Source organism: Denticeps clupeoides, chromosome 10 (assembly GCF_900700375.1).
Source record: "Denticeps clupeoides chromosome 10, fDenClu1.1, whole genome shotgun sequence".
In the NCBI taxonomy this organism is placed as follows: Eukaryota; Metazoa; Chordata; class Actinopteri; order Clupeiformes; family Denticipitidae; genus Denticeps; species Denticeps clupeoides.
Window position 1 is genome coordinate 2985232 of NC_041716.1, and position 20807 is coordinate 3006038.

General features: G+C 45.9%; 1 protein-coding gene across 3 annotated transcripts in view; it reads right to left on the reverse strand.

Annotated features, from left to right (window-relative positions):
* cpne5a (copine Va) overlaps positions 1–10084 on the reverse strand; it is a 52384-nt gene extending 42300 nt beyond the window's left edge. For all 3 annotated transcript variants that reach the window (XM_028993464.1, XM_028993465.1, XM_028993463.1), the window contains exons 1-3: positions 9834–10084; positions 1521–1561; positions 844–890 (exon numbers count right to left, since the gene is read on the reverse strand). In XM_028993464.1, coding sequence (XP_028849297.1) covers positions 844–890; positions 1521–1561; positions 9834–9949 — 204 coding nt within the window. In that variant the 5' untranslated portion in view covers positions 9950–10084. The remainder of the gene's footprint in view (positions 1–843; positions 891–1520; positions 1562–9833) is intronic.
* Positions 10085–20807: the final 10723 nt, after the last annotated feature.

Below are 20807 nucleotides of genomic sequence, written 5' to 3' on the forward strand. Positions count from 1 at the left end.
AGATCAACACTTCCACTTAGGAGAAGTATGGCAGATAAGAAGCAGATTGTTGTCTTGTAGGTCGTGAATTTTTTTTTCCGGACGCTCTCAGTAAATCATAAGAACTTCTGCTGCGCCAGACAGGGCATGAAGCCCCTCCGTCTGCGCGTCTCCCCGCTGGAGTAATTGGATTACGCCGCGACTCTGACACGGCGACGCTGGGCGCCGAGCGACTCTGCGCTGCAGAGGACAAAAGCGAGGGGGAGTCCGGGAGGGGGCGAGAGGGAAGCGCCGGCGTTATCAACTCCGTACAGCTGGGCCGTTGCCCGCGTGGCGGCAAACCGACCTGTTCCATTAAACAAAACCGTGGGCTGATCAGCTCGGCATTGGCCTTCGAGGGAGGCAGTTTAACGCGAAATCCCCGAGATCCTTGTGGCAAGGGACATATATCCGGCCATCGATCCACCAGCCAATTGCAGGAGGCAGCAATTACATTGCCGTCACTAATTGGCCCGTTTAAGTCACTCTACGTTCAGCGAAATTCACTTCTACATTTACATTTACAGCATTTACCAGACGCCCTTATCCAGAGCGACTTACAGTCAGTAGTGACAGGGACAGTCCCCCCCTGGAGACACTTAGGGTTAAGTGTCCTGCTCAGGGACACGATGGTAGTAAGTGGGATTTGAACCTGGGTCTTCTGGCTCATAGGCGGGCGTGTTACACACTAGGCTACTACCACCACTTCGAACGACGGCGTGGTGGACCGACCCCGGAGCTCATGGCTTTCGGCACGTCTGCAGTCTGCCATGATCCTGGACGCCGGGTGCTGATTGGACAAAACGGCGGCTGATTGGCTCTTACCTCTCGCCACTGCTTGGACTCCACCCCCTGGGTGTAAAGGATACACACTGCAGGGAGAGAAAGAGACGCGCTAATTAGCATTCCACCACAACTGATGAACAGGCGCCTAATTTCACGTAGCGTTGCTAATTACGCGATTTGCCCCACGTTTATTGGGCCACGTTCTTCCATGGAGGCGCACGCGTGCAGTCGCCCCGGCAATCAGACTACCGACTTCGACGGAGCCGGAAATGATGAGAAACAGAGAAGCAAGTCTAATCTCTTCATCCCCCGTGCTCGTTCCCTTTTTTACTGGCAGAGGACGTTGAGTCTGATGCCGAGTGGACCAATTGCCCGAGGAGGAGGAGGAGGAGGAGGAGAGTGAGATTAAGAAGAGCACTTCAGCGTCCTCTCAGCTTCTTCTCGAGGAACAGGGAATGGGACGGCCACATTTGCCACATTTGCATTCGCAGGGCCGGGGTCTGGACCGCGCATACATTAGTGCACTTCGTGTTGATGCCGAGGAAGGGCCGTCACATTGATATGCAAATGTGGCGGTTGGGTGGTCAGTTTGCTTAAGCGGCCGCGGCTGAACTCAGATCAGCGTGAGGTGGAGTCAAGGAACTGTTTCAGCGAACGTCATTTCTCATCATTTCTTGGAACAGCTACACAAATACACAAAATGGGGTGTTACTCACATGGATCTGACTTGGAGAATGTGTCTCGATCTAAAAGGTCCCTGAAAAAGAAAAGAGCGACATTAGCAAAATATGGCAGCCAGTGAATGTTTTGAATGAATTAAATTTTAAAATATGCCTATGGCCTAAATATATTCATTTCTAGTCTAAACTAGACCATGTGAAATGCCCTAATTATTTAATACATGCATGAAATATGTACACTGCTGGTGTTAGCACTGGCAAGCTGGTTTCAGAGCATGAGGTTAAAGGTTGAGTACCGCACAATCAGTATTAAATCGAATTTTTTTGTTATTATACCTGCTAATATTTACTGAAGTCTGCTGAGACAAAACAAAGGGGATCACAATGGAATGCCTTTCTATTAAATACAAATTCCCTGCAGTGTAGGGGAATAATTAGTTACGTAATTTAATAACAAAAAAAACTATAATTGTAATCTATTTAAATTAGTTACTTATTGAAAGATTCTGGATTACATTTGATGTTATTTAAATTGTAGTCAAATGCAATAGGTATTTCATTTCATTTTGAATAGGGTAGGGTAGGGTAAATTTTAACAAATTACATTTGCAAATGTACTAAGAATGGTATAAGTATAATGGTATAAGTATAAATTATAACAAGTATAATTTCCAGCATCTAATTGCAAATATTGCCAAAATGTAAATTTGTTCAAGAATATGTGGTTCATTCAAAATGATTTTGATGTTTTTCCTGTTCCATGTAAAAGGGTGGTTGTTACCTAGCGACTTAGATGCTCATCTATGAACTGAATGACCACAGGTTCAGGTTCAAACCCCAATTCCAACCATTGTGTCCCTGAGCAAGACACTTAACCCTGAGTGTCTCCAGGGGGGGACTGTCCCTGTCACTACTGGTTGTAAGGCGCTCTGGATAAGCCTTGCAGCAAATCTGAGACACGCCATGGTCCTTTGAAAGTTGCACTATGAAGCTCATCCTGAACCAGATTCAGACACGACCATCATAACTCTAGAATATTACCGCTGAGAGACATCTAGAAACCGAGCCCTCCACTCCCCCTACCCCACTTCATCACAAATCGGAGTTAGAGTCAGAGCGGAGCAGCCATTAAAACTACAGCTACAATTCACGGGAGTGAAGAGGCACCCGCGGCACCACGGAGGGTCCCTGTTGTTCTGAAAAAGCAGATGCCTCGACGCTCCCTCCTCCATATGTGCAATCTTGCCTGCAAGACTTTCACCGCTCGCTCGTTCGGCTCCAACAGAGCTCAGGTTCACCTCTTTTTTGGGGTTCCAGACCCAACCATATGGGCACACCTCCTGGAAAACAGGAGCAGGTTGACTGACTGACTGCCAGACGCCGACTGAACTGTCATCTCTTGTAACGAACACAGTTTCCAACAATATAATATAAAATATAATACGCAATATCACTATTGCATTATACAGTGTAACAATATAGCAAGCAAATACGATGTTTACGTTTCCAAAAACGTCATTTATAACAGTGCAGCCTCTGAATGGGATTTCTGCTTCTATATTTCTGTACATTCTGTATTTCTACAGACGACCTTGTCTGAGTGCGAGTGTCTCTCCCCGATTAAGTCACAAAAATGAACTAATAACCCTCACACCTTATACCCCAAAACAGATACAGATGCCACCTAGATTCACACGTTCACATTTAGGGCACCGTTTTTAAACTGGCACCGAGTGCAGCGCTACGCCTGTCAATCACTGGGCTCCTCCCACTTTAAATTCTGTTCCGGGAAACATCATTACAGATTGTTTCCTGGGTGACAGAAATAATGAGGCACGGTTATCAGCCGGCACCGCTTTCTTTCCTCTATCATTCCGTGTTCGTTCTGGAACAGTCCTCTCCGTTTACTGCTGCATGAGCTGAGGATAGGATGCACATTTCGCCCGCAGCTTTCCTGTCCGTTTTAATCCTGTGTTAATGCTGATGTCCAACAGACCGGCGAAGGTTTTCGTATCAATGACTGCCATTCTCTGTCTAGGGACCTGAGAAAGTCAATATTGCTTTAATTAACACGTTTACCTCGAACAGACACTTGGGCCATAGTTCAATATGTCGTCAGCTTCAGCTTCTCAGTCTATTGCAAGAACTGCTGTTGTTTTTAGATATTTTCTAGAAAGTTCTGTCTCCGTGGATTATCATTGACTATGATGCCAGGAGGATTAATGAAAATGACCCCAAAGTGATTGGTTCTCAAATCTACTGTAACTGCTGGACTGTTTTTTTTTTTTAGATTTAAATAATAAGGATCTAAGAACATACATTTATCTGGCACTTTGATGCCCACTGTATAGATGTACACGCACACAAAACAGTCATTCCAAGGGAACAAATCCCAAGTAATTCTGCCATTAGATGCACCTTTAGGACTTCAGTCTAATTGTATTTGTAGTAATGTTCCTGCATATCCTCAGGCCATAAGGAAGCTTGACCAAACCAATAAATTACATTACGTTGATGACAAAATAAACGTAAGATTAATTCAACTTTTTGAAGTTGGGACAATGGGCCAATCACAGCAGAAGCTCCTGCAAATGATTATGGAGTCCTGATCCCTCCCAGCTGAAACCAAATAGGCTTGATGGACCAGGACTCCATAAGAACTGTGAGGTTGATGTGGACTTTGTGGATGCATAGTTCCTGAAACTTTACACACGCCTTCGGGTCAGTTTTGGTTCTCCCCTATTTCCGTGTTTTTTTCGGTTGTTATTAATTAAATCTTGTTTTTATTCTGTTTTAATTTCCCTGTTTCTTCTATTATATTTATTTTTATAACTTTATTTTTTTAACTATGTACATCCAAAACAGAACCATAAAACTCTTTACCGAAAGAATAAATTAAGATTGTACTTTTTTTATATATCACAAATACAAGTACAACGTGAACAAGGCTTTGTAAATTACAAAGCAATATGAGATTAAATTAAAGAAAGTTATTAAATTAAATTAGAAAAACTATTTAAGTTCAACTGTTTGTATGGTTATGAACACTATAAACACTTTAATACCATGTTAGTAGCCTATTGGGTAAAACAATCAGAAGACCACGATGTCACAGGTTCAAACCCCACTTACTACCATTGTGTCCCTGAGCAAGACTCTTACCCCTTTAGTGTCTCCAGGGGAAGTGTCCCTGTCACTACTGGTTGTAAGTCGCTCTGGATACAGCCATCTAATAAATGCTGTAAATGTAAATATCCATTTTACCAAAACCAATTATTGTACTGCAACAATACTAATTAATACTAATACTAATCAAGGCCTAGAGATTTTATTTCGACCTTTTTTGGTCTCCAACTATTATTCCAGACTAAGCTGGTATTTCATACGTTGCTACCTCAAGAAAATATGTCATCAAGTGAACACCACCACAACTCATTACTCTAAAGACCTGGTCCAAACCATCGAGTCCTCATTATACATTCAGACAGAAATGCTGTCAGCGCCCTCAGCTGCAGAAGAGAATTTGTTTGGGATTAGCGAGGTGAGAAGATTTATCTATTTACTTGCTTTGGGAATACGAATCTGATTAATGGCATACTATTCCGGAGGTGATATTACAGGTCCGCAGACACAAAGCCCAACCCTTAGCTGTACTTCAGAGACAAACAGTGAAACAGCATCCATCACCTCTAATCCAAAGTTAATAGAATTTTCATTTCATTACCGGCGCAGCTCGATGGGTCAGTGTTATATTATTCATGTGACGTGACTCGGACTCTCTCGAGGCTTCCCAGTGATGCCTTCGGGCAGCAGGACTTAAACTGGACTTAAGCTAAGCACACATTAATAAACCGCAACCGTGCCTGTCGACTGTATCTGAAGCCAGAAGGTTCCGGACTGAGAGTGTGTGTCTGATGGTCCATAGGCGTTTCAAGAGCACGACACACCTCTGATTTAAAAAAAAAAAAACGTCAATTTTTTTTCAATCAGTCAAGGAAAAGAGAAGAAGAAATTAATATTGCTGGAGACTTTGGCCAGACGCAGTCTACATTCCGCTCGCGAAAGGTCAGACAAATGAATAGTAAATGAAGCCAAGCAGAGGGAGAAAAGCGGTCTATTACCATACACTCAGCAATGTTTAAAAGTGGAAGGAAGTTCTGCGGCGATGGTGGACAAACTGGCAATGCAGGGTCAGAGACGTTCTACCCATCCGACCAGCCCATTACGGTTCCTGCGCCCCGACCGCTGAGCGTTAATGAAAGGGAGAGGAGCGGGAGAGAGAAGCTCTTTTTGCCCCACTGACTCGGTAAATCTGTAATTAATTCGGAGCTTTTTACAGAGCCGTGCCCTCGCCGCTCTTTCACACCGCTGGACGCGTGATCGGTGCCCCCCGCTCACCCCGGCTCCACCACGGCTGGATGGCACCGTAATTGGCACCTCCGCCGAAGGGGGAAGCTATTTTAGCACCGTGCCACCAACACCAGTGCCACTGGCGGTCGGGCAGCAGCGGGGGGGGGGGGGGGGGGGGGGGGGTGTTGCACTTCATCACATGTCTGCTGCCCAGGATGGTGGACAAGCGCACACATGCAGTTTAAGGGGGTACACACTTATGCAACCAGCTTATTGCATGGGGCTGTGTACAGGTCATAAAAGGGTGCACAGGTTAAGAAGGTTGCAAAAGTCTCTAAATTATTTATTGTTGATTCTTTTTTTTGTTTGCATCACCAGACATGGGTCATTTTGATCTATTTGATCTATTTCTGCGCCGCGACCAGGGGGTGGCGCGGAACGATCGGTGCTAAAATGTTACCCCAGGGAGATAATGGAGGGCTAGAAGCATCAGCACAGCTTCCACCTTTTCCATTCCCCTTGGAATAGACCGCATTGTTGCTCTCGCCCGTTTGGTACTGTGCTGAGCGTCGGCTTATCAGCCTCATATCGTGTCTGGGAGAACAAATGCCATACTGCCTTGCTTTATTAGCTGAGTCCCTCGCCAGTAAGCCTCATCTCGTGGCTGGTATGAATATTAAAGGCGGGGTTAATGTACTGTATTCAGCTGATAAAGAGCATTTAGAGGCCCAAAGTCCTGTTAAAAGATGCAACCCACGCCCACCTCCGACCCCAAAGCAAGAGTGCATGTGACCCTGGGAACCAGAAGACACAAAGCCATGACCAGGGAGTTTAGATGCAAGACCAACAGCACCAAGCATAGATTCATTCCAAAATAAATCCACAATTCTTGCAGGTGGTAATTGGTTCATAAGATGGTGGATGTTGCAACAAAACACTTGAATGAGGAATAAAAAAATATATATTATTGCACCTAGACCTCACTGCATTTGCCGGAGGTTTCACTGGTAGGATTTAGGATTTAAAATGAGGATTTTAGGATGCGGTGTTCTTTGTGGTCACAATTTATTACGGTCTAGGCTCCCTGACCCCTTTTCCTGCACCAGAAATCAAGTCAAATCAAGTATTTACATTGTTTAGGATTATCAGCAAATAAAACCTATATAGTTTTTTTGGTGTGATATATACCACTAGATAAATGCCGTAAATGTGTAGCGGGAAAGCAGAATTTATAACCTTCTCCCCTATTGTTATCACCGAAAGCTATTGTTGAAGATCCTGGCAAGGGGAACGAAAAGTGGCCAGATGAACCATCTTGTTTGGTAAGTACCAGAAGAGAACGGGTCATTAAACTGGTCGGGGTTAGAATTCTACAGATGATGCAAAATTCCGTTTGGCTGTTTATTGCTGGGAGAAGAGAGCAGAAGAAAGCAGATTGTGCTCAAAATGGCGGTTTATGTGTCTTAAGAGGCTATTCACGACCCCTTTAAAACTCCACTCAACTGTAATTTAGCCCCCCTGCACCTCACTCTCATCCCACAGCTACCCCAAGTTCAGCCCGTTTGGCTGGAAAACTGCACCGAACAGCGGGTGGCTGTTAGTGGCGCGGAGAGGCGAGTCGGTAACACCGGATCCCGTCTAATCCTCCATCTCGCACTACAAGCGCGCCTCAGATAAGCGGAGACGCGATTAGTCAGAGCCTCCGAGGGCTAATGACAGGCGACGCACCGTAGGCGGGCGGAAGTTCGGAAGGAGCGAGCCTCAATGCCCAGAGCAATATGCAGCCCGGGATGTAATTGTGTTACGTTCTGACATCTCCATCCCACAATGCCGTGCTCTCATGTCAATGCACCTCCCACCATCCTGCCTCTCGGCCTCAAACTTGTATCTGTTTTCATCACTGAAGTTTAAATAAGCTCACTGACACACACACACACACACACACACACACACACAGAAGTGTCAAGTCAGGCTGGTTAGGGGTGAAGTAAATAGTGAAGTGACAGCACAGCACACGGTGCACACAGTGAAATTTGTCCTCTGCATTTAACCCATCACCCTGAGTGAGCAGTGGGCAGCATGACAGGCACCCGGGGAGCAGTGTGTGGGGACGGTGCTTTGCTCAGTGGCACCTCAGTGGAACCTTGGCGGATCGGGATTCGAACCGGCAACCTTCTGATTACGGGGCCGCTTCCTTAACCACTAGGGCACCTCTGCCCCGTTAGGCCAGAGGGTGGTAGTAGCCTAGTGTGCTACACACTCGCCTAAGAACCAGATGACCCAGGTTCAAATCCCACTTACTACCATTGTGTCCCTGAGCAAGACACTTAACCCTGAGTGTCTCCTGGGGGACGGTCCCTGTAACTACTGATTGTAAGTCGCTCTGGACTTTTCAAAGACCAAAAACGTCATAACAGCTTTCAGAAAAGGACAAAATATGATGTAAATATAAGCCAATCACCCTCCAAACAGCACAAGACTCCATCGAACCGCCTTCTTGGACCGACTGACAGACGGACCAGACGCCGTCCAAACCCTGACTCCGTCCGCGGTGCGTAAACGATTATCCGCTTGGCCGCGCTCTGTGACGCCGCCCGCCACAACCCAAGCCCCCCCTCCTGAAAGAGATATTTTCCCATCCAGAAATACATAACCCCCCCCCCCATGGTAGAGCAGCGAATAAACACACACACACACACACACACACACACATGAGCAGAGTGTCATTCCGATCGAATACCCATTAATCCAGACATGCCTGGGTTGTGGAACAGGGGTGTTTCCAGACTTTTTTTTCGAATGTTTATTCACCCAGACGAGTCTGAAAACCCGGCCGGACACGTTCGGGGGAGAAGAGGACGTCGGCTCACCCTAACTTAGCGGCATTGGGAGGCGCAGTCACCCTTTGGGTGCGTTCGTGAATGCTGATGAGCCCCTTGCGCACCTGCAGGAGCCGCGAGATGAGAGAGACGCCGCCGGGACTTCGAACACTGCCAGACATCAGCTTCTGAGGACCTGCTGTTGAGTCTGATCTCCACCCCACAGAGGAGGATCAGAGCGTGAGGGAAGAAGCCCAGCCGGCTTCTGACGTGTCTGGAAGGCTGTCAGTGCAGATAATGGCTCATGGGCGGGGTCTTAAGAAGCTGGGTGATGGAGTGGGAGGGGCCTGAGTGAAAGAAGTCGATGGGAGTATGCAGCCTCCGTAGGGGACGCGTTGACATTTGCATCGCGCCGTTTGGAGACGTAGACCCCGCCACTGGGCCGGACCTCGGGGTTCGGGGGGGGCGATTACCTCTTCTGCCGCATGCAAGGCAAACCCAGATCTCGCCGTCGCTCCAAATGCAAATTCAGTCATTCAGCTCACGCGTCCAAAACCACAAAACTGGACGGGTGGGATGTCTCGGATCTGTCCACCACGAAAGATGCGCACCGTGTTGCGTAGGGAGTATCCCCGAATCGAAATGAATTGCGCTCGTCAGCCTGTTGTCTGTCTGCTCATCTGCATGAGCGCTACACATCACGAGACAGAGTCCACTCTGTCCTCGGCGGGTGACGGGACTCGAACCTGTTGCAATCTGAAGCCATGGTGTCATAAAAAAAACGACCCGGAGCACCCCCCCTTTTCATAACCTGGCCCGGCCAGACACTGACCACCTATCAGATTATGAGCCCCCATTACCGGGAGCCCCCATTACCGGGTCAGAGCACTCCATCACCGAACCGCGGCGTCGTCCATAATACGAGCTGCACAAAAAGTCCCGTTAATCGACATCGAGGGGCGCATCGCGTCTAACGGAACCCACTTTCCTTCCATCAGCAGACGAATGGCAATAAAAACGGCGCATCGTCGCCTCGTTCCTGCTTTTTAATTCGATTCCATCGGAAAAAAGACGACATTGGCTGAGTGAAAGACGCATGCGGGGTTCTGACTCGGTTCGGACCCACCCCGCTGTACGCAGGACGAAACTTACTTCCGCGCCACAAATAAACTTTTTTTACCTGCAGGACACGGAGATCTCCACTTTGGTGGCGGGGATGTTGCCCGTGATCGGGTCGAACTCGTACACCGGGGCCACGTCCTTGTCCCCCAGCTTGTCCATCACGTCCCCTTCCATGGCGCGGGCGCCTCACCCGCTGCGGGTCCCGGACTCGCCAACCCACGGAGTCCCGGCGGGGAGCTGCTGCTGCTGCTGATGATGATGAGGATGAGGAGGATGACGCTGTCCTCGACGGCGCCGGACTGGCTCTGCGCTGCGCTGCGCCGAGGATCGGGGTCTTTTGGGGGGGGTGGGAGGCGCGGACTCCACCCCTCCGTCGGAGGCTGGAGGTTTTTTTACGCGCGGCGCGTCCGCTTCGGATCGAAACGACGGCTCGATTATTGCGCAACTTTCCCGTCGTGGAGCGGAAAGCGCGTCCGAAGGGGCTCAGCCGGTGACTGGAAACGTGTGGAACACACACGCACCCCCCCTGCACCCCAGACATTTCCACAGCACTCCAGATCGCTGGAAGAGTCCAGCCGAGTCCCACGAATTACATTTACACGACGCCCTTCACACCCGGACTGGCCATTTTTGCACATCTCTGCTCTTTTTGCACATTTTGCACATGTTTGTCTTGTGTTGTGTGTTCTGTTTGAAATATCCAACATGTCCACTTACAATGTTATGTCCTGTTCGACCTGTTCATTTTACAGAAAAAAAATACTTTTCTCCTACAGAGAAACCTTTACAGTATTTAAGATTTATATACAGTATATATATATATTTTTTTTTTTTTTCTTTTTCTTTTATGATTACACTACAGGGGTCTATGTGAAACATTATTTCAATACACTGTATACTGTGCGTAATGTTGTACTGACAATAAACCAATCTCTAATCTTGAATCTTGAATGTACAATCAGCAGTGACAGGGACAGTCCCCCTGGAGACAGTCAGGGTTAAGTGTCTTGATCAGGGACCACCAGAAGGAACTCCACGTGGTGGAGCATTGGACACCAAGCTTAGACCATACATACATTTTACATTAAAAAAATGCCACAAGCACCTTTTTGGCACCAACAGTGTTCAGTGTATTTAGTCATTAGTTTTTGTTTAATAACTTTATTATTACCCTTGTGGCAGTAGAAACTTTCATTTGAAACGTAAATTTTGTTTGTTGTTCTGTTGTACGGTTACTCATTGAAATAACCCATCGTAGTCCTAAAGGTACAATCGGGTCATTTATCTATTGATGATGCAGGAATCAGCAGCAGTTTTTTTTTCTAACTACACTGAACTACATTTACGTATCTCCCAGTGAAGAAGGGTCAAAGTTCATGTCTCTTTATAGAAAGTAGCTGAAAATCGGACAGGACGTGGCTCATGACTACACTTCATATTGGACAGGCTGCGCCATATTCTGAATCGTGGCCAGGGTAGAATAATGATGAAAGTGGAAACTTCCAGCCCGCGTTGGCCCGACTGCAGTTTCAGGACCGGGACGCTGGACAGCTCCTGCCAAGGGAATAAGTTCTGTTCGAAACGAATAAGCGGCTTTAAAACTGGTGGTAGCCTGGGGCTCAACAAATTTGGTTCTCATCCAGCTAACACCAGGGCGTGGATCCAAAAATCTACAGCTAAACTGTCGGAAAGAGCGATGAAGTTTTTACTTGAATGTAAGCCATGGCTAATTCTGTGTGAACATGCATTTCTGTTTCTCTACAATTCCATGTCCCTCATTGTCTGGATTTCAAAAAGATCTGCTGATCACATGATCAAATCAACCAAATCTCACCAGACCAACCACTGGATTTAGCTCTCATTTTCCTTCCTGCTTTGACTGTTGAACCCTTCAAAATTTAAAGTGTTTTTATATGTATATAAGATCTAATAGTGACTATAAACCCAATTTAGTGGTTTAAACTTTATTAAATATTGTTTTATTTACCATTTCTTAATGACCTTTAGAATTTTGAGTCACATGGTGAGTAGCTGGAGTGCCAGTTAGCTGAATATAAAGAACATATATTACTGTCAACGGGGACACACTTGCAGACATGCTTGGAGCGAGGGGACAAGTGGTCACACGGGGAGTGGGAACTGGAAGAGCCTGGGAGGAGGACCGGAGGCGCTTGGCCTGTGGTGATGTTTCCCTTGTCCTGTCTACCTGTCTATCATGCTTCTGCGTCCTTCTTCCTCGTCATGTCAATTACATGACAATTACATTTCAATTGTGACTCTCTAATGCTCATCAGAAATGTTTTTTTCTCTAAAACCCATATTATTTTAAACTGGTTGAAATGCAGCATGGCTATATATGGCTGCAGTGTATCAGTGTATATGTCAGCAAGATAAATGTCATCTTGTATCTGTTTATTTACATTTCTGATAATATCTTTATTAGATTTATTTAAAACGTAGTTATATTGTGATGTGTGAATTAATAACGCAAAATGTTGCATTTAAACCTATAGATGCAACCATCCTGCAGGATGCTCATGCTTTTTTATCGATATCCTGCCATTCCAGCAATTTCCAAAAAATCGTTAAAAATCAGATTTCTCCCTTGAGTTGCTCCATTTATATTTTCTTGATCGTTTAAAGAAGAAGGCACATTGCTTATCGCAATACATTAGCAAGTTTATTCCCATGAAAATTGTTTTCTGTCTGCTTGTGGGCGTTCTGAGTGCGTGATAATATTATATTCATTTTCTCACAAAGCAGAGGCATAAGCAAACGTGCACATCGCTTCTTCGAGAACGCCGAGGCGAGGCCCCGGCGTGGTGCGAGGCGGAGGCCTGACAGCCGCGTTCACACACCCCAGCCCCCGTTCCTCAGTGCAGCTTGGACACGTCTTCATCAGCGGTCAGATTTAATTACACCTCGCTCGCCGCCTGCCTCACTCTGGGCCCAAATCCCTCTTTCTTGTTTTATTTCTTTCTTCTTCTTCTTTTTCTTCTTAAACGTGACACCCTCATGCTGGGCCGCCTCCCCGGCACCCTCACCGCCTTCCGCCGCAGTCAGGGTATAATTACTAATTGCAAATAGAGGCTCTGCGGGGGAGCAGAGGGCCCATATGCCCGCTGACAGGACCCCATGCTGGAGGAAAAGACCCGTCCACCTCGCCGCAGTCTTCCTGGACCTGTTTGCACATGCCTTACTCACAGCGGAGGTAAATGTCATCTTTAGGATTCTGCTGGTGACGGGGGAAAGCTTCTCAGAAGCGGAAAGCACACCGGGTGTGCGAGGCTATACCAAGAATTGGCTCCCGGCGACCCCTGTGTGTCTGAGCATCCGAACAGTGCATGAAAATATATAAACAGAATTGTTTCTGACACCCAACCACACAGTGGCTTAACCACTGTGAATTTCTGCAACTAGAGCCTCATAAACAAACGTAACAGCATCCAGACTCACTCGTTCACCTATCAAAACACTTAAAGTAATGTGCTGATAACCTGCATGTTGGTGTTGGTAGTGGGCGTGGCCACATGCGTGTGCAAGGGGTATTAGGAGTGTGGAGAATGGAGGGAAACGGTGGAGAAAGGTAGGAGGTGGACGCTGGGGATTGAAATTGCCCAGAATGAGGAGGTGGGCGGGGTGTGGGAGCTGTCAATCATGCCTACAGGCTCCTCCCCCTTTTAAAACTTGGGTCTGGGTGGGTAGTTAGTTCCTCTCCAGGATAGCCTGCAGTCACTTCTTGTTTTATTTCTGAAAAGGATGGGACATTATTGAAAATTCAGGTCCCAGTCACGTCCCAACGGCCTTAAAGACTTGGCTAAAGGCAGCAAGGGAGGCCGAGAGTGACTAGTGACGAGGACCTTCACCGGTGGCACTGATTGACCAGCGCTCCTAATAAAAAAGAGAAAAGCAATCGTCCGTCGCAACAGCCCGTCTAAGCTAATGCAATTGCAGCCACGATTTCACACCTCAGCAGCCGAATTCATCCCCGGCGGAGCGCGATGAAGCCAGAATGAGAGGCGTCAGTCTCAGAGCCCCCGGCACACGTGAGAACCGGGGGGGTGCCGAGTTGTTTCTGGCTTCCCTGGCTCCTGTTGTATCGATCTGTGCTAATTAGGACCTCATCCTGCACCGGCTCAGTTATTAGGCGCTCGGCTAGGTGCTCCATTTTATTAGCCGCTTTGGGGATAAACAGGACTTTAAAAAATGAGCCCTGGGGAGCCCTTCTTCATAATGGTCACATTTATTACCGTTTCCCATAAATGTTTCACTCTTATCAGCATGTACGCTCCATACCACAGAAAACGAGTCTGAAAACGCATACATCTGGAAATTATGCAGCAAGAAGTGTGCAATGAACACAAGAAAGGAAAAAGAATACAAAAATGACTATTTCATTACAATATTGTCAGTGTAAGTGCGAGCATAATAGTAATAGACACTGAAACCAGTTAAATCGCTAGCAGTTTTAAACATGAAAAGATTTTTCCTTGTCATATCGGAAAGGCCCTAAAAACATTTTCCAATAATATTATCAATGCATCAAAAGAGCATGCTAGGTTTAATATATCATTTAATGGAGTGATTATTGCATGCATTTGTTAGCTATGAAAATAACTATGAAACTGAATGGTTCTTCTACAGTTGGGTGCTTGGATGCGCCGCATATGCATTGTACAGTAATAAAAAAGGAAAAGGTTGCACTTGATGTTGCGTAATGCGGTATATGTGGCCAGCGTGCATCGTCTCCGTATCTCAGGGCCAAGGCCCGTGCTCTGAGCCCCGCTACGTGCAGGTGAGTCAGTCTCTGCGCCGCGAGCCCTCTCGCCATTACTTCTCCCAGCGGTAGAAGCTCGCAACACGCCTGCTAGCAGCTGTGACTCAAGCCTGTGCCTTCAGTGTGAGGGTCAGCGCTCTCCGTTGCTTGAAGCAAAAGAGGAAGAAAAAAAGAATGAACATGGTGCAGGATGAAGAATTTAATCTCGGTGATCACAGAACTACTAGCTATGTAGGGCAATGTTTTAAAAGCTGTGCGAGGGAACGATAAAGGCATTTGTTAAATAAAAGGAAACATGCAGCCAACTGATCAGCTAACTTAGTCCTCTGGTCACCTATTGTCATTCTAGTTGACTTATTGAAACAGCCTTCTCGTTTCTTTATCCCTCGCTTTAATATGCGACCACAACACTGCATCACAATACACAGCCAGACTGCAATAACCTCTGTATGAATCTCATTCAACAACCCAGGATAATCCAGTGCTGACCAGAGGAGGATGGGTTCCTCTCAAGGTTTCTTCCGTTTTCGGGGACTTTTTTCCTTGCCACAAATGCGCTCTATAAATATAATCTGATTGGTTGTATTTGAAATTGGCAGGTTAAGGATTTTTTGGCACCTTCTCTAAATGCTATGTTCTTTGTTGGATAAACCAGATTCCTGGTCTCCGCTGACCCACATCTAAAAAACAGAGCACATTGCTCAGTAGGATATCCTACAGGAAGCGCTGCGTGGCACCCGTTGCGGAGAAGAAAGTCTTCGACTGGCCGGGGAGACGCGGAACCGCAACTTATCAGCATCTGTCACGGCAGGCATCTTCATTACAGGCCCGGACGGCACGTACAAATACGAAGAGCGCTTACACGCACCGCTGCTGCGATGGGTGGAGCCTGAACCTCTGAATACTCTAAACATCTCCCACCAGCGTTATTCATCAGCCATTGATTGGCCTAATGAGTCGGTGCCGGTTCAACGCATGAACCGTCTAGGGTGGTAGTAGCCTAGTGTGTAACACACTCGCCTACGAACCAGAAGACCCAGGTTCAAATCCCACTTGCTACCATCTTGTCCCTGAGCAAGACACTTAACCCTGAGTGTCTCCAGGGGGGGACTGTCCCTGTAACTACTGACTGTAAGTCACTCTGGATAAGGGCATCTGGTAAATGTAAATGTAAATACTACATGCGGCACAGTTATCAAGGTGAATCGTATCAAACTGCGTCCCAAAAATCGAGGTTTGAAAATGTGAACCATTTGTCTCAGTTTTTAATGCTTGCATGTGTTTTTCTGTCATATACTGCGATATCATCGTGATCGAATCGTATTACAGGCTATTCTGCGACTCCCATCCATCCAGAATCTGAATTTCGCATCAGAGGATCTTCGAAAGCAAGCAACACGCTGCAGTTCTTAATGACAGATAAGTCACAATCCCCTCATAGCGTGACGAGACCGAAATACTTCAAAAATATCCTCCGAGGGAATCTTCACTTCATTATACCTCCCGCTTTTATCGCACCGCGTTCCGCGGGTTCCGAGCTGAGCGAGAGCGACTTCTGCGAAGCCGACCCTGAGCCATTCTGACAGGTTATATGCAACCGAGAATGCAGGACGTCGCAGCATTCAGCAGCTTAGACTCCATTCAGCAACTAAACAGGTATTGTTACGCTCGGGGTGGAAAGCATTCCACAGCATACGTGATTCATACCCTCACTGAAACACACACTGTGTGTGTGTGTGTGTGTGTGTGTGTATATATATATATATAAAGAGAGAGAGGGAGAGATTGACTCTTCCGGCCTTCTTGACCAGTAGCAGCAAACCACTTTTAAGTGTTGTTTGAAACAGTTTGTATCAGACTATGATGTTCAAAAAGACTCTTTTGGTTAGAAATGTGATGCAGATGTCTGTCTTGTCATTGAGACACATGGGGGACACACGGGGCTGAAACTACTGAGGGTTTTTTTTCTGAGCAGAGAGTCTTTGATCCTTAAAAAGAAAACAGGCTGAACCCGTGAACCCAATATTTCAGCTGGACAAAAAGTCGATAAATAGATAAATAAAGCAAACCAAGAACAAGAAAGCTGTTCATATCGATCATACAGGAGAAAAAAAAAAGACAGCAAGTCATATGCATATTTCTCCTGGTTAGAATCGGAGAAATCTGCATACCACACCTGTGCAGGGCAATGGGTGCAATGATGGAGCTTTTCCACGCACGCTGGAAGGAGGCCCGCAGGCGGTGCCGGTGACAGATGCCACCTATAAAAGCCAACGTGAGCCGCCGTGTCTTTTTAACAAGGGCACCATCAGCATTCTCCTCCAGTGCCTGCGAATCGATGGCCTGTAGCCATCGGGGAGAACGCCGTTGCCTTCGGAGTTGTTACTTCTGAAGGCTAACGAGAAGCGAGTCTCCCACTCTGTTGGCCGTAACTAATGTGTTTCATTACCCGGCCGGTAAACCCGGGCGTTTGCGGGTACTGGGCGCCGACGGGAGGGGAGTGATCCATAAATCTATGAGTTCCTCTCCGGCACATCACAGCTTCACGCTCGCCGGCGTGGCTGGAATAAGGAGGGTTTTGACATCTAACACCAGCCTGAAGTTCCAGGCGGCTGCGAAGCATTTTCAAGTTTTCTCATCTTCACGTCTATTCCACAACTACATGGGTGGGAAGTTCATAGCAATTAACTGGGTCAGTGGTGGCCTAGCGGTTAAGGAAGCGGCCCCGTAATCAGAAGGTTGCAGGTTCGAATCCTGATCCGCCAAGGTGCCGCTGAGCAAAGCACCGTCCCCACACACTGCTCCCCGGGCGCCTGTCATGGCTGCCCACTGTTCACTCAGGGTGATGGGTTAAATGCAGAGGACAAATTTCACTGTGTGCACCGTGTTCAGTGCTGCTGTGTTAACTTTCAATTTAACTTTCAATTAAAGATGGAGAAAACAGAGAGCGGGGTTTGGAAGTGTTAAGTTGGCTTTATCAACTGACGGGGGGCCAAGGTGATGCCCCTGGAATCATCCTGGTTGCAAAAGTTCTTGTGAACATTTTTTTCAAGGTTTTCAGTACAGGTGGGAATAAAACACTGACACTGCTGATATACAGAAATGCTTCAGAGAACTGGTTTCCAATTACATGCAAATAAAAGTCAATATTACAATGATGTTCTTAGGTGACAGAGCTGTGTGGAGACAGCTTTTACTTTTCTCTTTGCAGGTAACACTGGGTGCAAGCACAAAAAATGACAAGGGGTTTTAAAGGTCCCCTATCATAAAAATGGCATTGTGAGATTATTTACCATTAATAGGGTTCCCAGAGCTATGGTCCTGCAGTGGCTAGAAATGGCGATAGGTGTAAAGAGTGCTTTGGTCATTCTGCTTCGCTGTTCAGATAGCAACAGCTCGCTCAGACAGTCGGATCTGCAATTTTCCCCTTATGACGTCATACAGGGAAAGGATACCTCCCGTTTCTCATGCTTTTTTCACACAGAGAATTTCCCACCCCTGAAACACTATCTCCACTGTCATGGCTTCCAAATGTGTGAAGCATTGCGGTTGCTTGGTGATTGGATATAAAAAAAAAAAACTTCTATAGGGCGCTCTCCTCCTTGTCCCGCCTCTCTCCTCCACATTAGCATTTAAAACTACAGATACCGAAACGGAGCGTCCTGGGAAATCTCATTGTGGGACTGGATCAAAGTGGCTGTAATTCTGCACCAAGACTGACTTTCGGAAAGATACAGAATTAGGCGACCAACAAGACAAAAAAAATTATATCAGACAGAAATGTTTGAACAGATTCACATAGAATGTGACAAGAAGCGACCCAGTCTATCCAAGAGGAGACAGACATATAGTAAAGTAAAGATTCCTGAGGTTACGCCACCGTCCCAAAAATGTTGACTACCAAATATCACCACTTCACACATTGAAATCCCTGATTATAGCAATCAATGAAAACCAAATGATTTGCAATGATTATTGTAAGATGGGAACATGATGTTTCTGTGCTTTTGTTTTGCATGGAGATTCCACACCTCTGTTTTCCATATCTTTGTCAAATGGCAAGAGGTGAGAAATGCCTGCCACAGGTTCGTGTGATACCCCGCCCTGCTCTCTTTGTCCTCCCCAGGCGGGAGGCACCGGGGGCGTGACGTCAGAAACAACAGGTTCTGATTGGTCTGTGACAGCTTCCTGTAGGCCAGGTGTATAAAGGATTGTTCACGTGTGGTAGCGGGACTTCACTTTCTTTCTCAGCTGCTTTTCCACCGAAACCGGACTTTCCGGCTTTCGAGTCTTTTCTCTCCTCCCATTTTTCTCCTGGATCAGGTGATGTCTCTGAAGCTTGGTTCAGGCTGTGCTGTCTTTCTCTATCTTTTCCTCCTGTCTTTCATTTTGGTTTTTCTCTGTAACATTGGTACCTTTTTACATACAATATTTACATGTAACTGCAATAATAATAAACTGTTCATCCTTTTAACCTCTATTGTGCCACGCCTCTTTCTGCTAGGTAACAAGTTGGAGTGGTTTGGATACGGTGCTTTTGTGTGTAGAGAGAGCGAGTTTTTTAACTCCACTCTCCCCAGTTTTAACATTATCAAAAGCATCAATCACAATGTAAATCTTTTAAGGGGTCAGTCATCAACACAAACCCAGTCAAGAGCAGCCATACATGGTGGATTTTGTTTGAAGTGTTGGTAGGTTTTGGTTTTGAGCACCACTGGTCTTCGCCAGTCGTCTGTCTTGCTCCCAGGTGCTGTAAAAACGTTCCTTAATAGCTGTTCTGAGCCCGTGGAACATGAAAGCTCCCGCCGTGGCATGATGGTTCACTGGTATTCCTTTGTTTTTTCTTCTGTCACCAGCTCCAGAGATTGGGGAGAGATATCAGTACTCTGTATTGAACTCTTTATGAGTTTGTTCAGCTTGTGTTCTCTGCGGTGATCCTGTCATCCCATTCCCCCCAACACACCACCATATAAAAGCTCTGGAGCTGAGATGAGATGAAATGCTGAAAATTTACTGCATGCATTAAAAAATCAGCCTCCTTAGGGCTATAAAAATGAACAAGGCCCTTTTTAATACTATGTTTTCAGCTCTCTGTAAAAGTGAAACAATATTTCATCAGGAGGTCCCTTTAATTAAAATGGGAATAGCCTTCAGCAGTGTAATTTCCCCAACATGGCTGACCAGCACTTTGGCTTACCTAATATTTAACACTTAACATGAACTTGCTGTTGCAATGGTAACAATATTTCCTGCATGAATTAATAATGTATTAGAAAATTCTTTCTTCTAATACATTAGGCATGGTTTATCTTAAAGCCAGCTGTAGACAGGTTGATCAGAGGGACTGCTGCAAATCAGTAGCAAAACTATTAATATTAGCCAGCAGAAACACACTAAAATACTTTCATTTTATGTAAGTGTTCAATCCATTTAGCAAGAAAAGGCACAAGGTGGAGTCTTCCCTAATGGGGCACTCAAGAGCGTTTGGCATGTCATGGATTGCACAATTAGGGGAAAATATGTTCAGAATGAATATGTATGAGTCGAAACCCGCCAATATAAAGCATTTAGATTTTTTTAAACCAGTGAGGGACCAATCGAGACAGATATAGTTCTTCACTTGAATGCTAAAATATGCTCAGACTTCCCCCATGGAACAAATTAACTATACATTAATAGTGAAAGTTGAGAAAACTACTATATTATTGTTAATTGTATTATTAATTATTGATCAATGAAAACAACAGTAAATGTAAATTGTTTGACTACTGCTTGAAAGTTCCAAATCTCCTGAATTTACGATTTGTGCCATTTCTAAGAATAACAACAGCCAGTAACAATGTTTTGGATGTAGATTTGGATGCTGAATTGTGTCCCTGAGCAAGACACTTAACCCTATTGATTGTAAGTTGCTCTAGATAAGGGCATCTGGTAAACGCTGTAAATGTAAATGTAAATGTATGATTGTTTGATGCTAGTTCCAATGACACAAAGTCGTCAGATTTCTGTACTATTCCTGCTACACAACTTTCTGATATGAGAACAGGTCACCAACAAGTTCATGAACACAACCAATGAGTCACCAACCTTCTTCACACCGGTGATCAGGCAACTGCTGATTTCGGTCTGTAAGCTTTTACAAACTCTGACTGTGAAGCGATCTGTGCTTCCCAACTTTAAACGGGATTATGTTGTAATTTTTGCTGAATAATGACCACTGCACGATCTAGAAAGCACAGACTGAATTTTAACCAG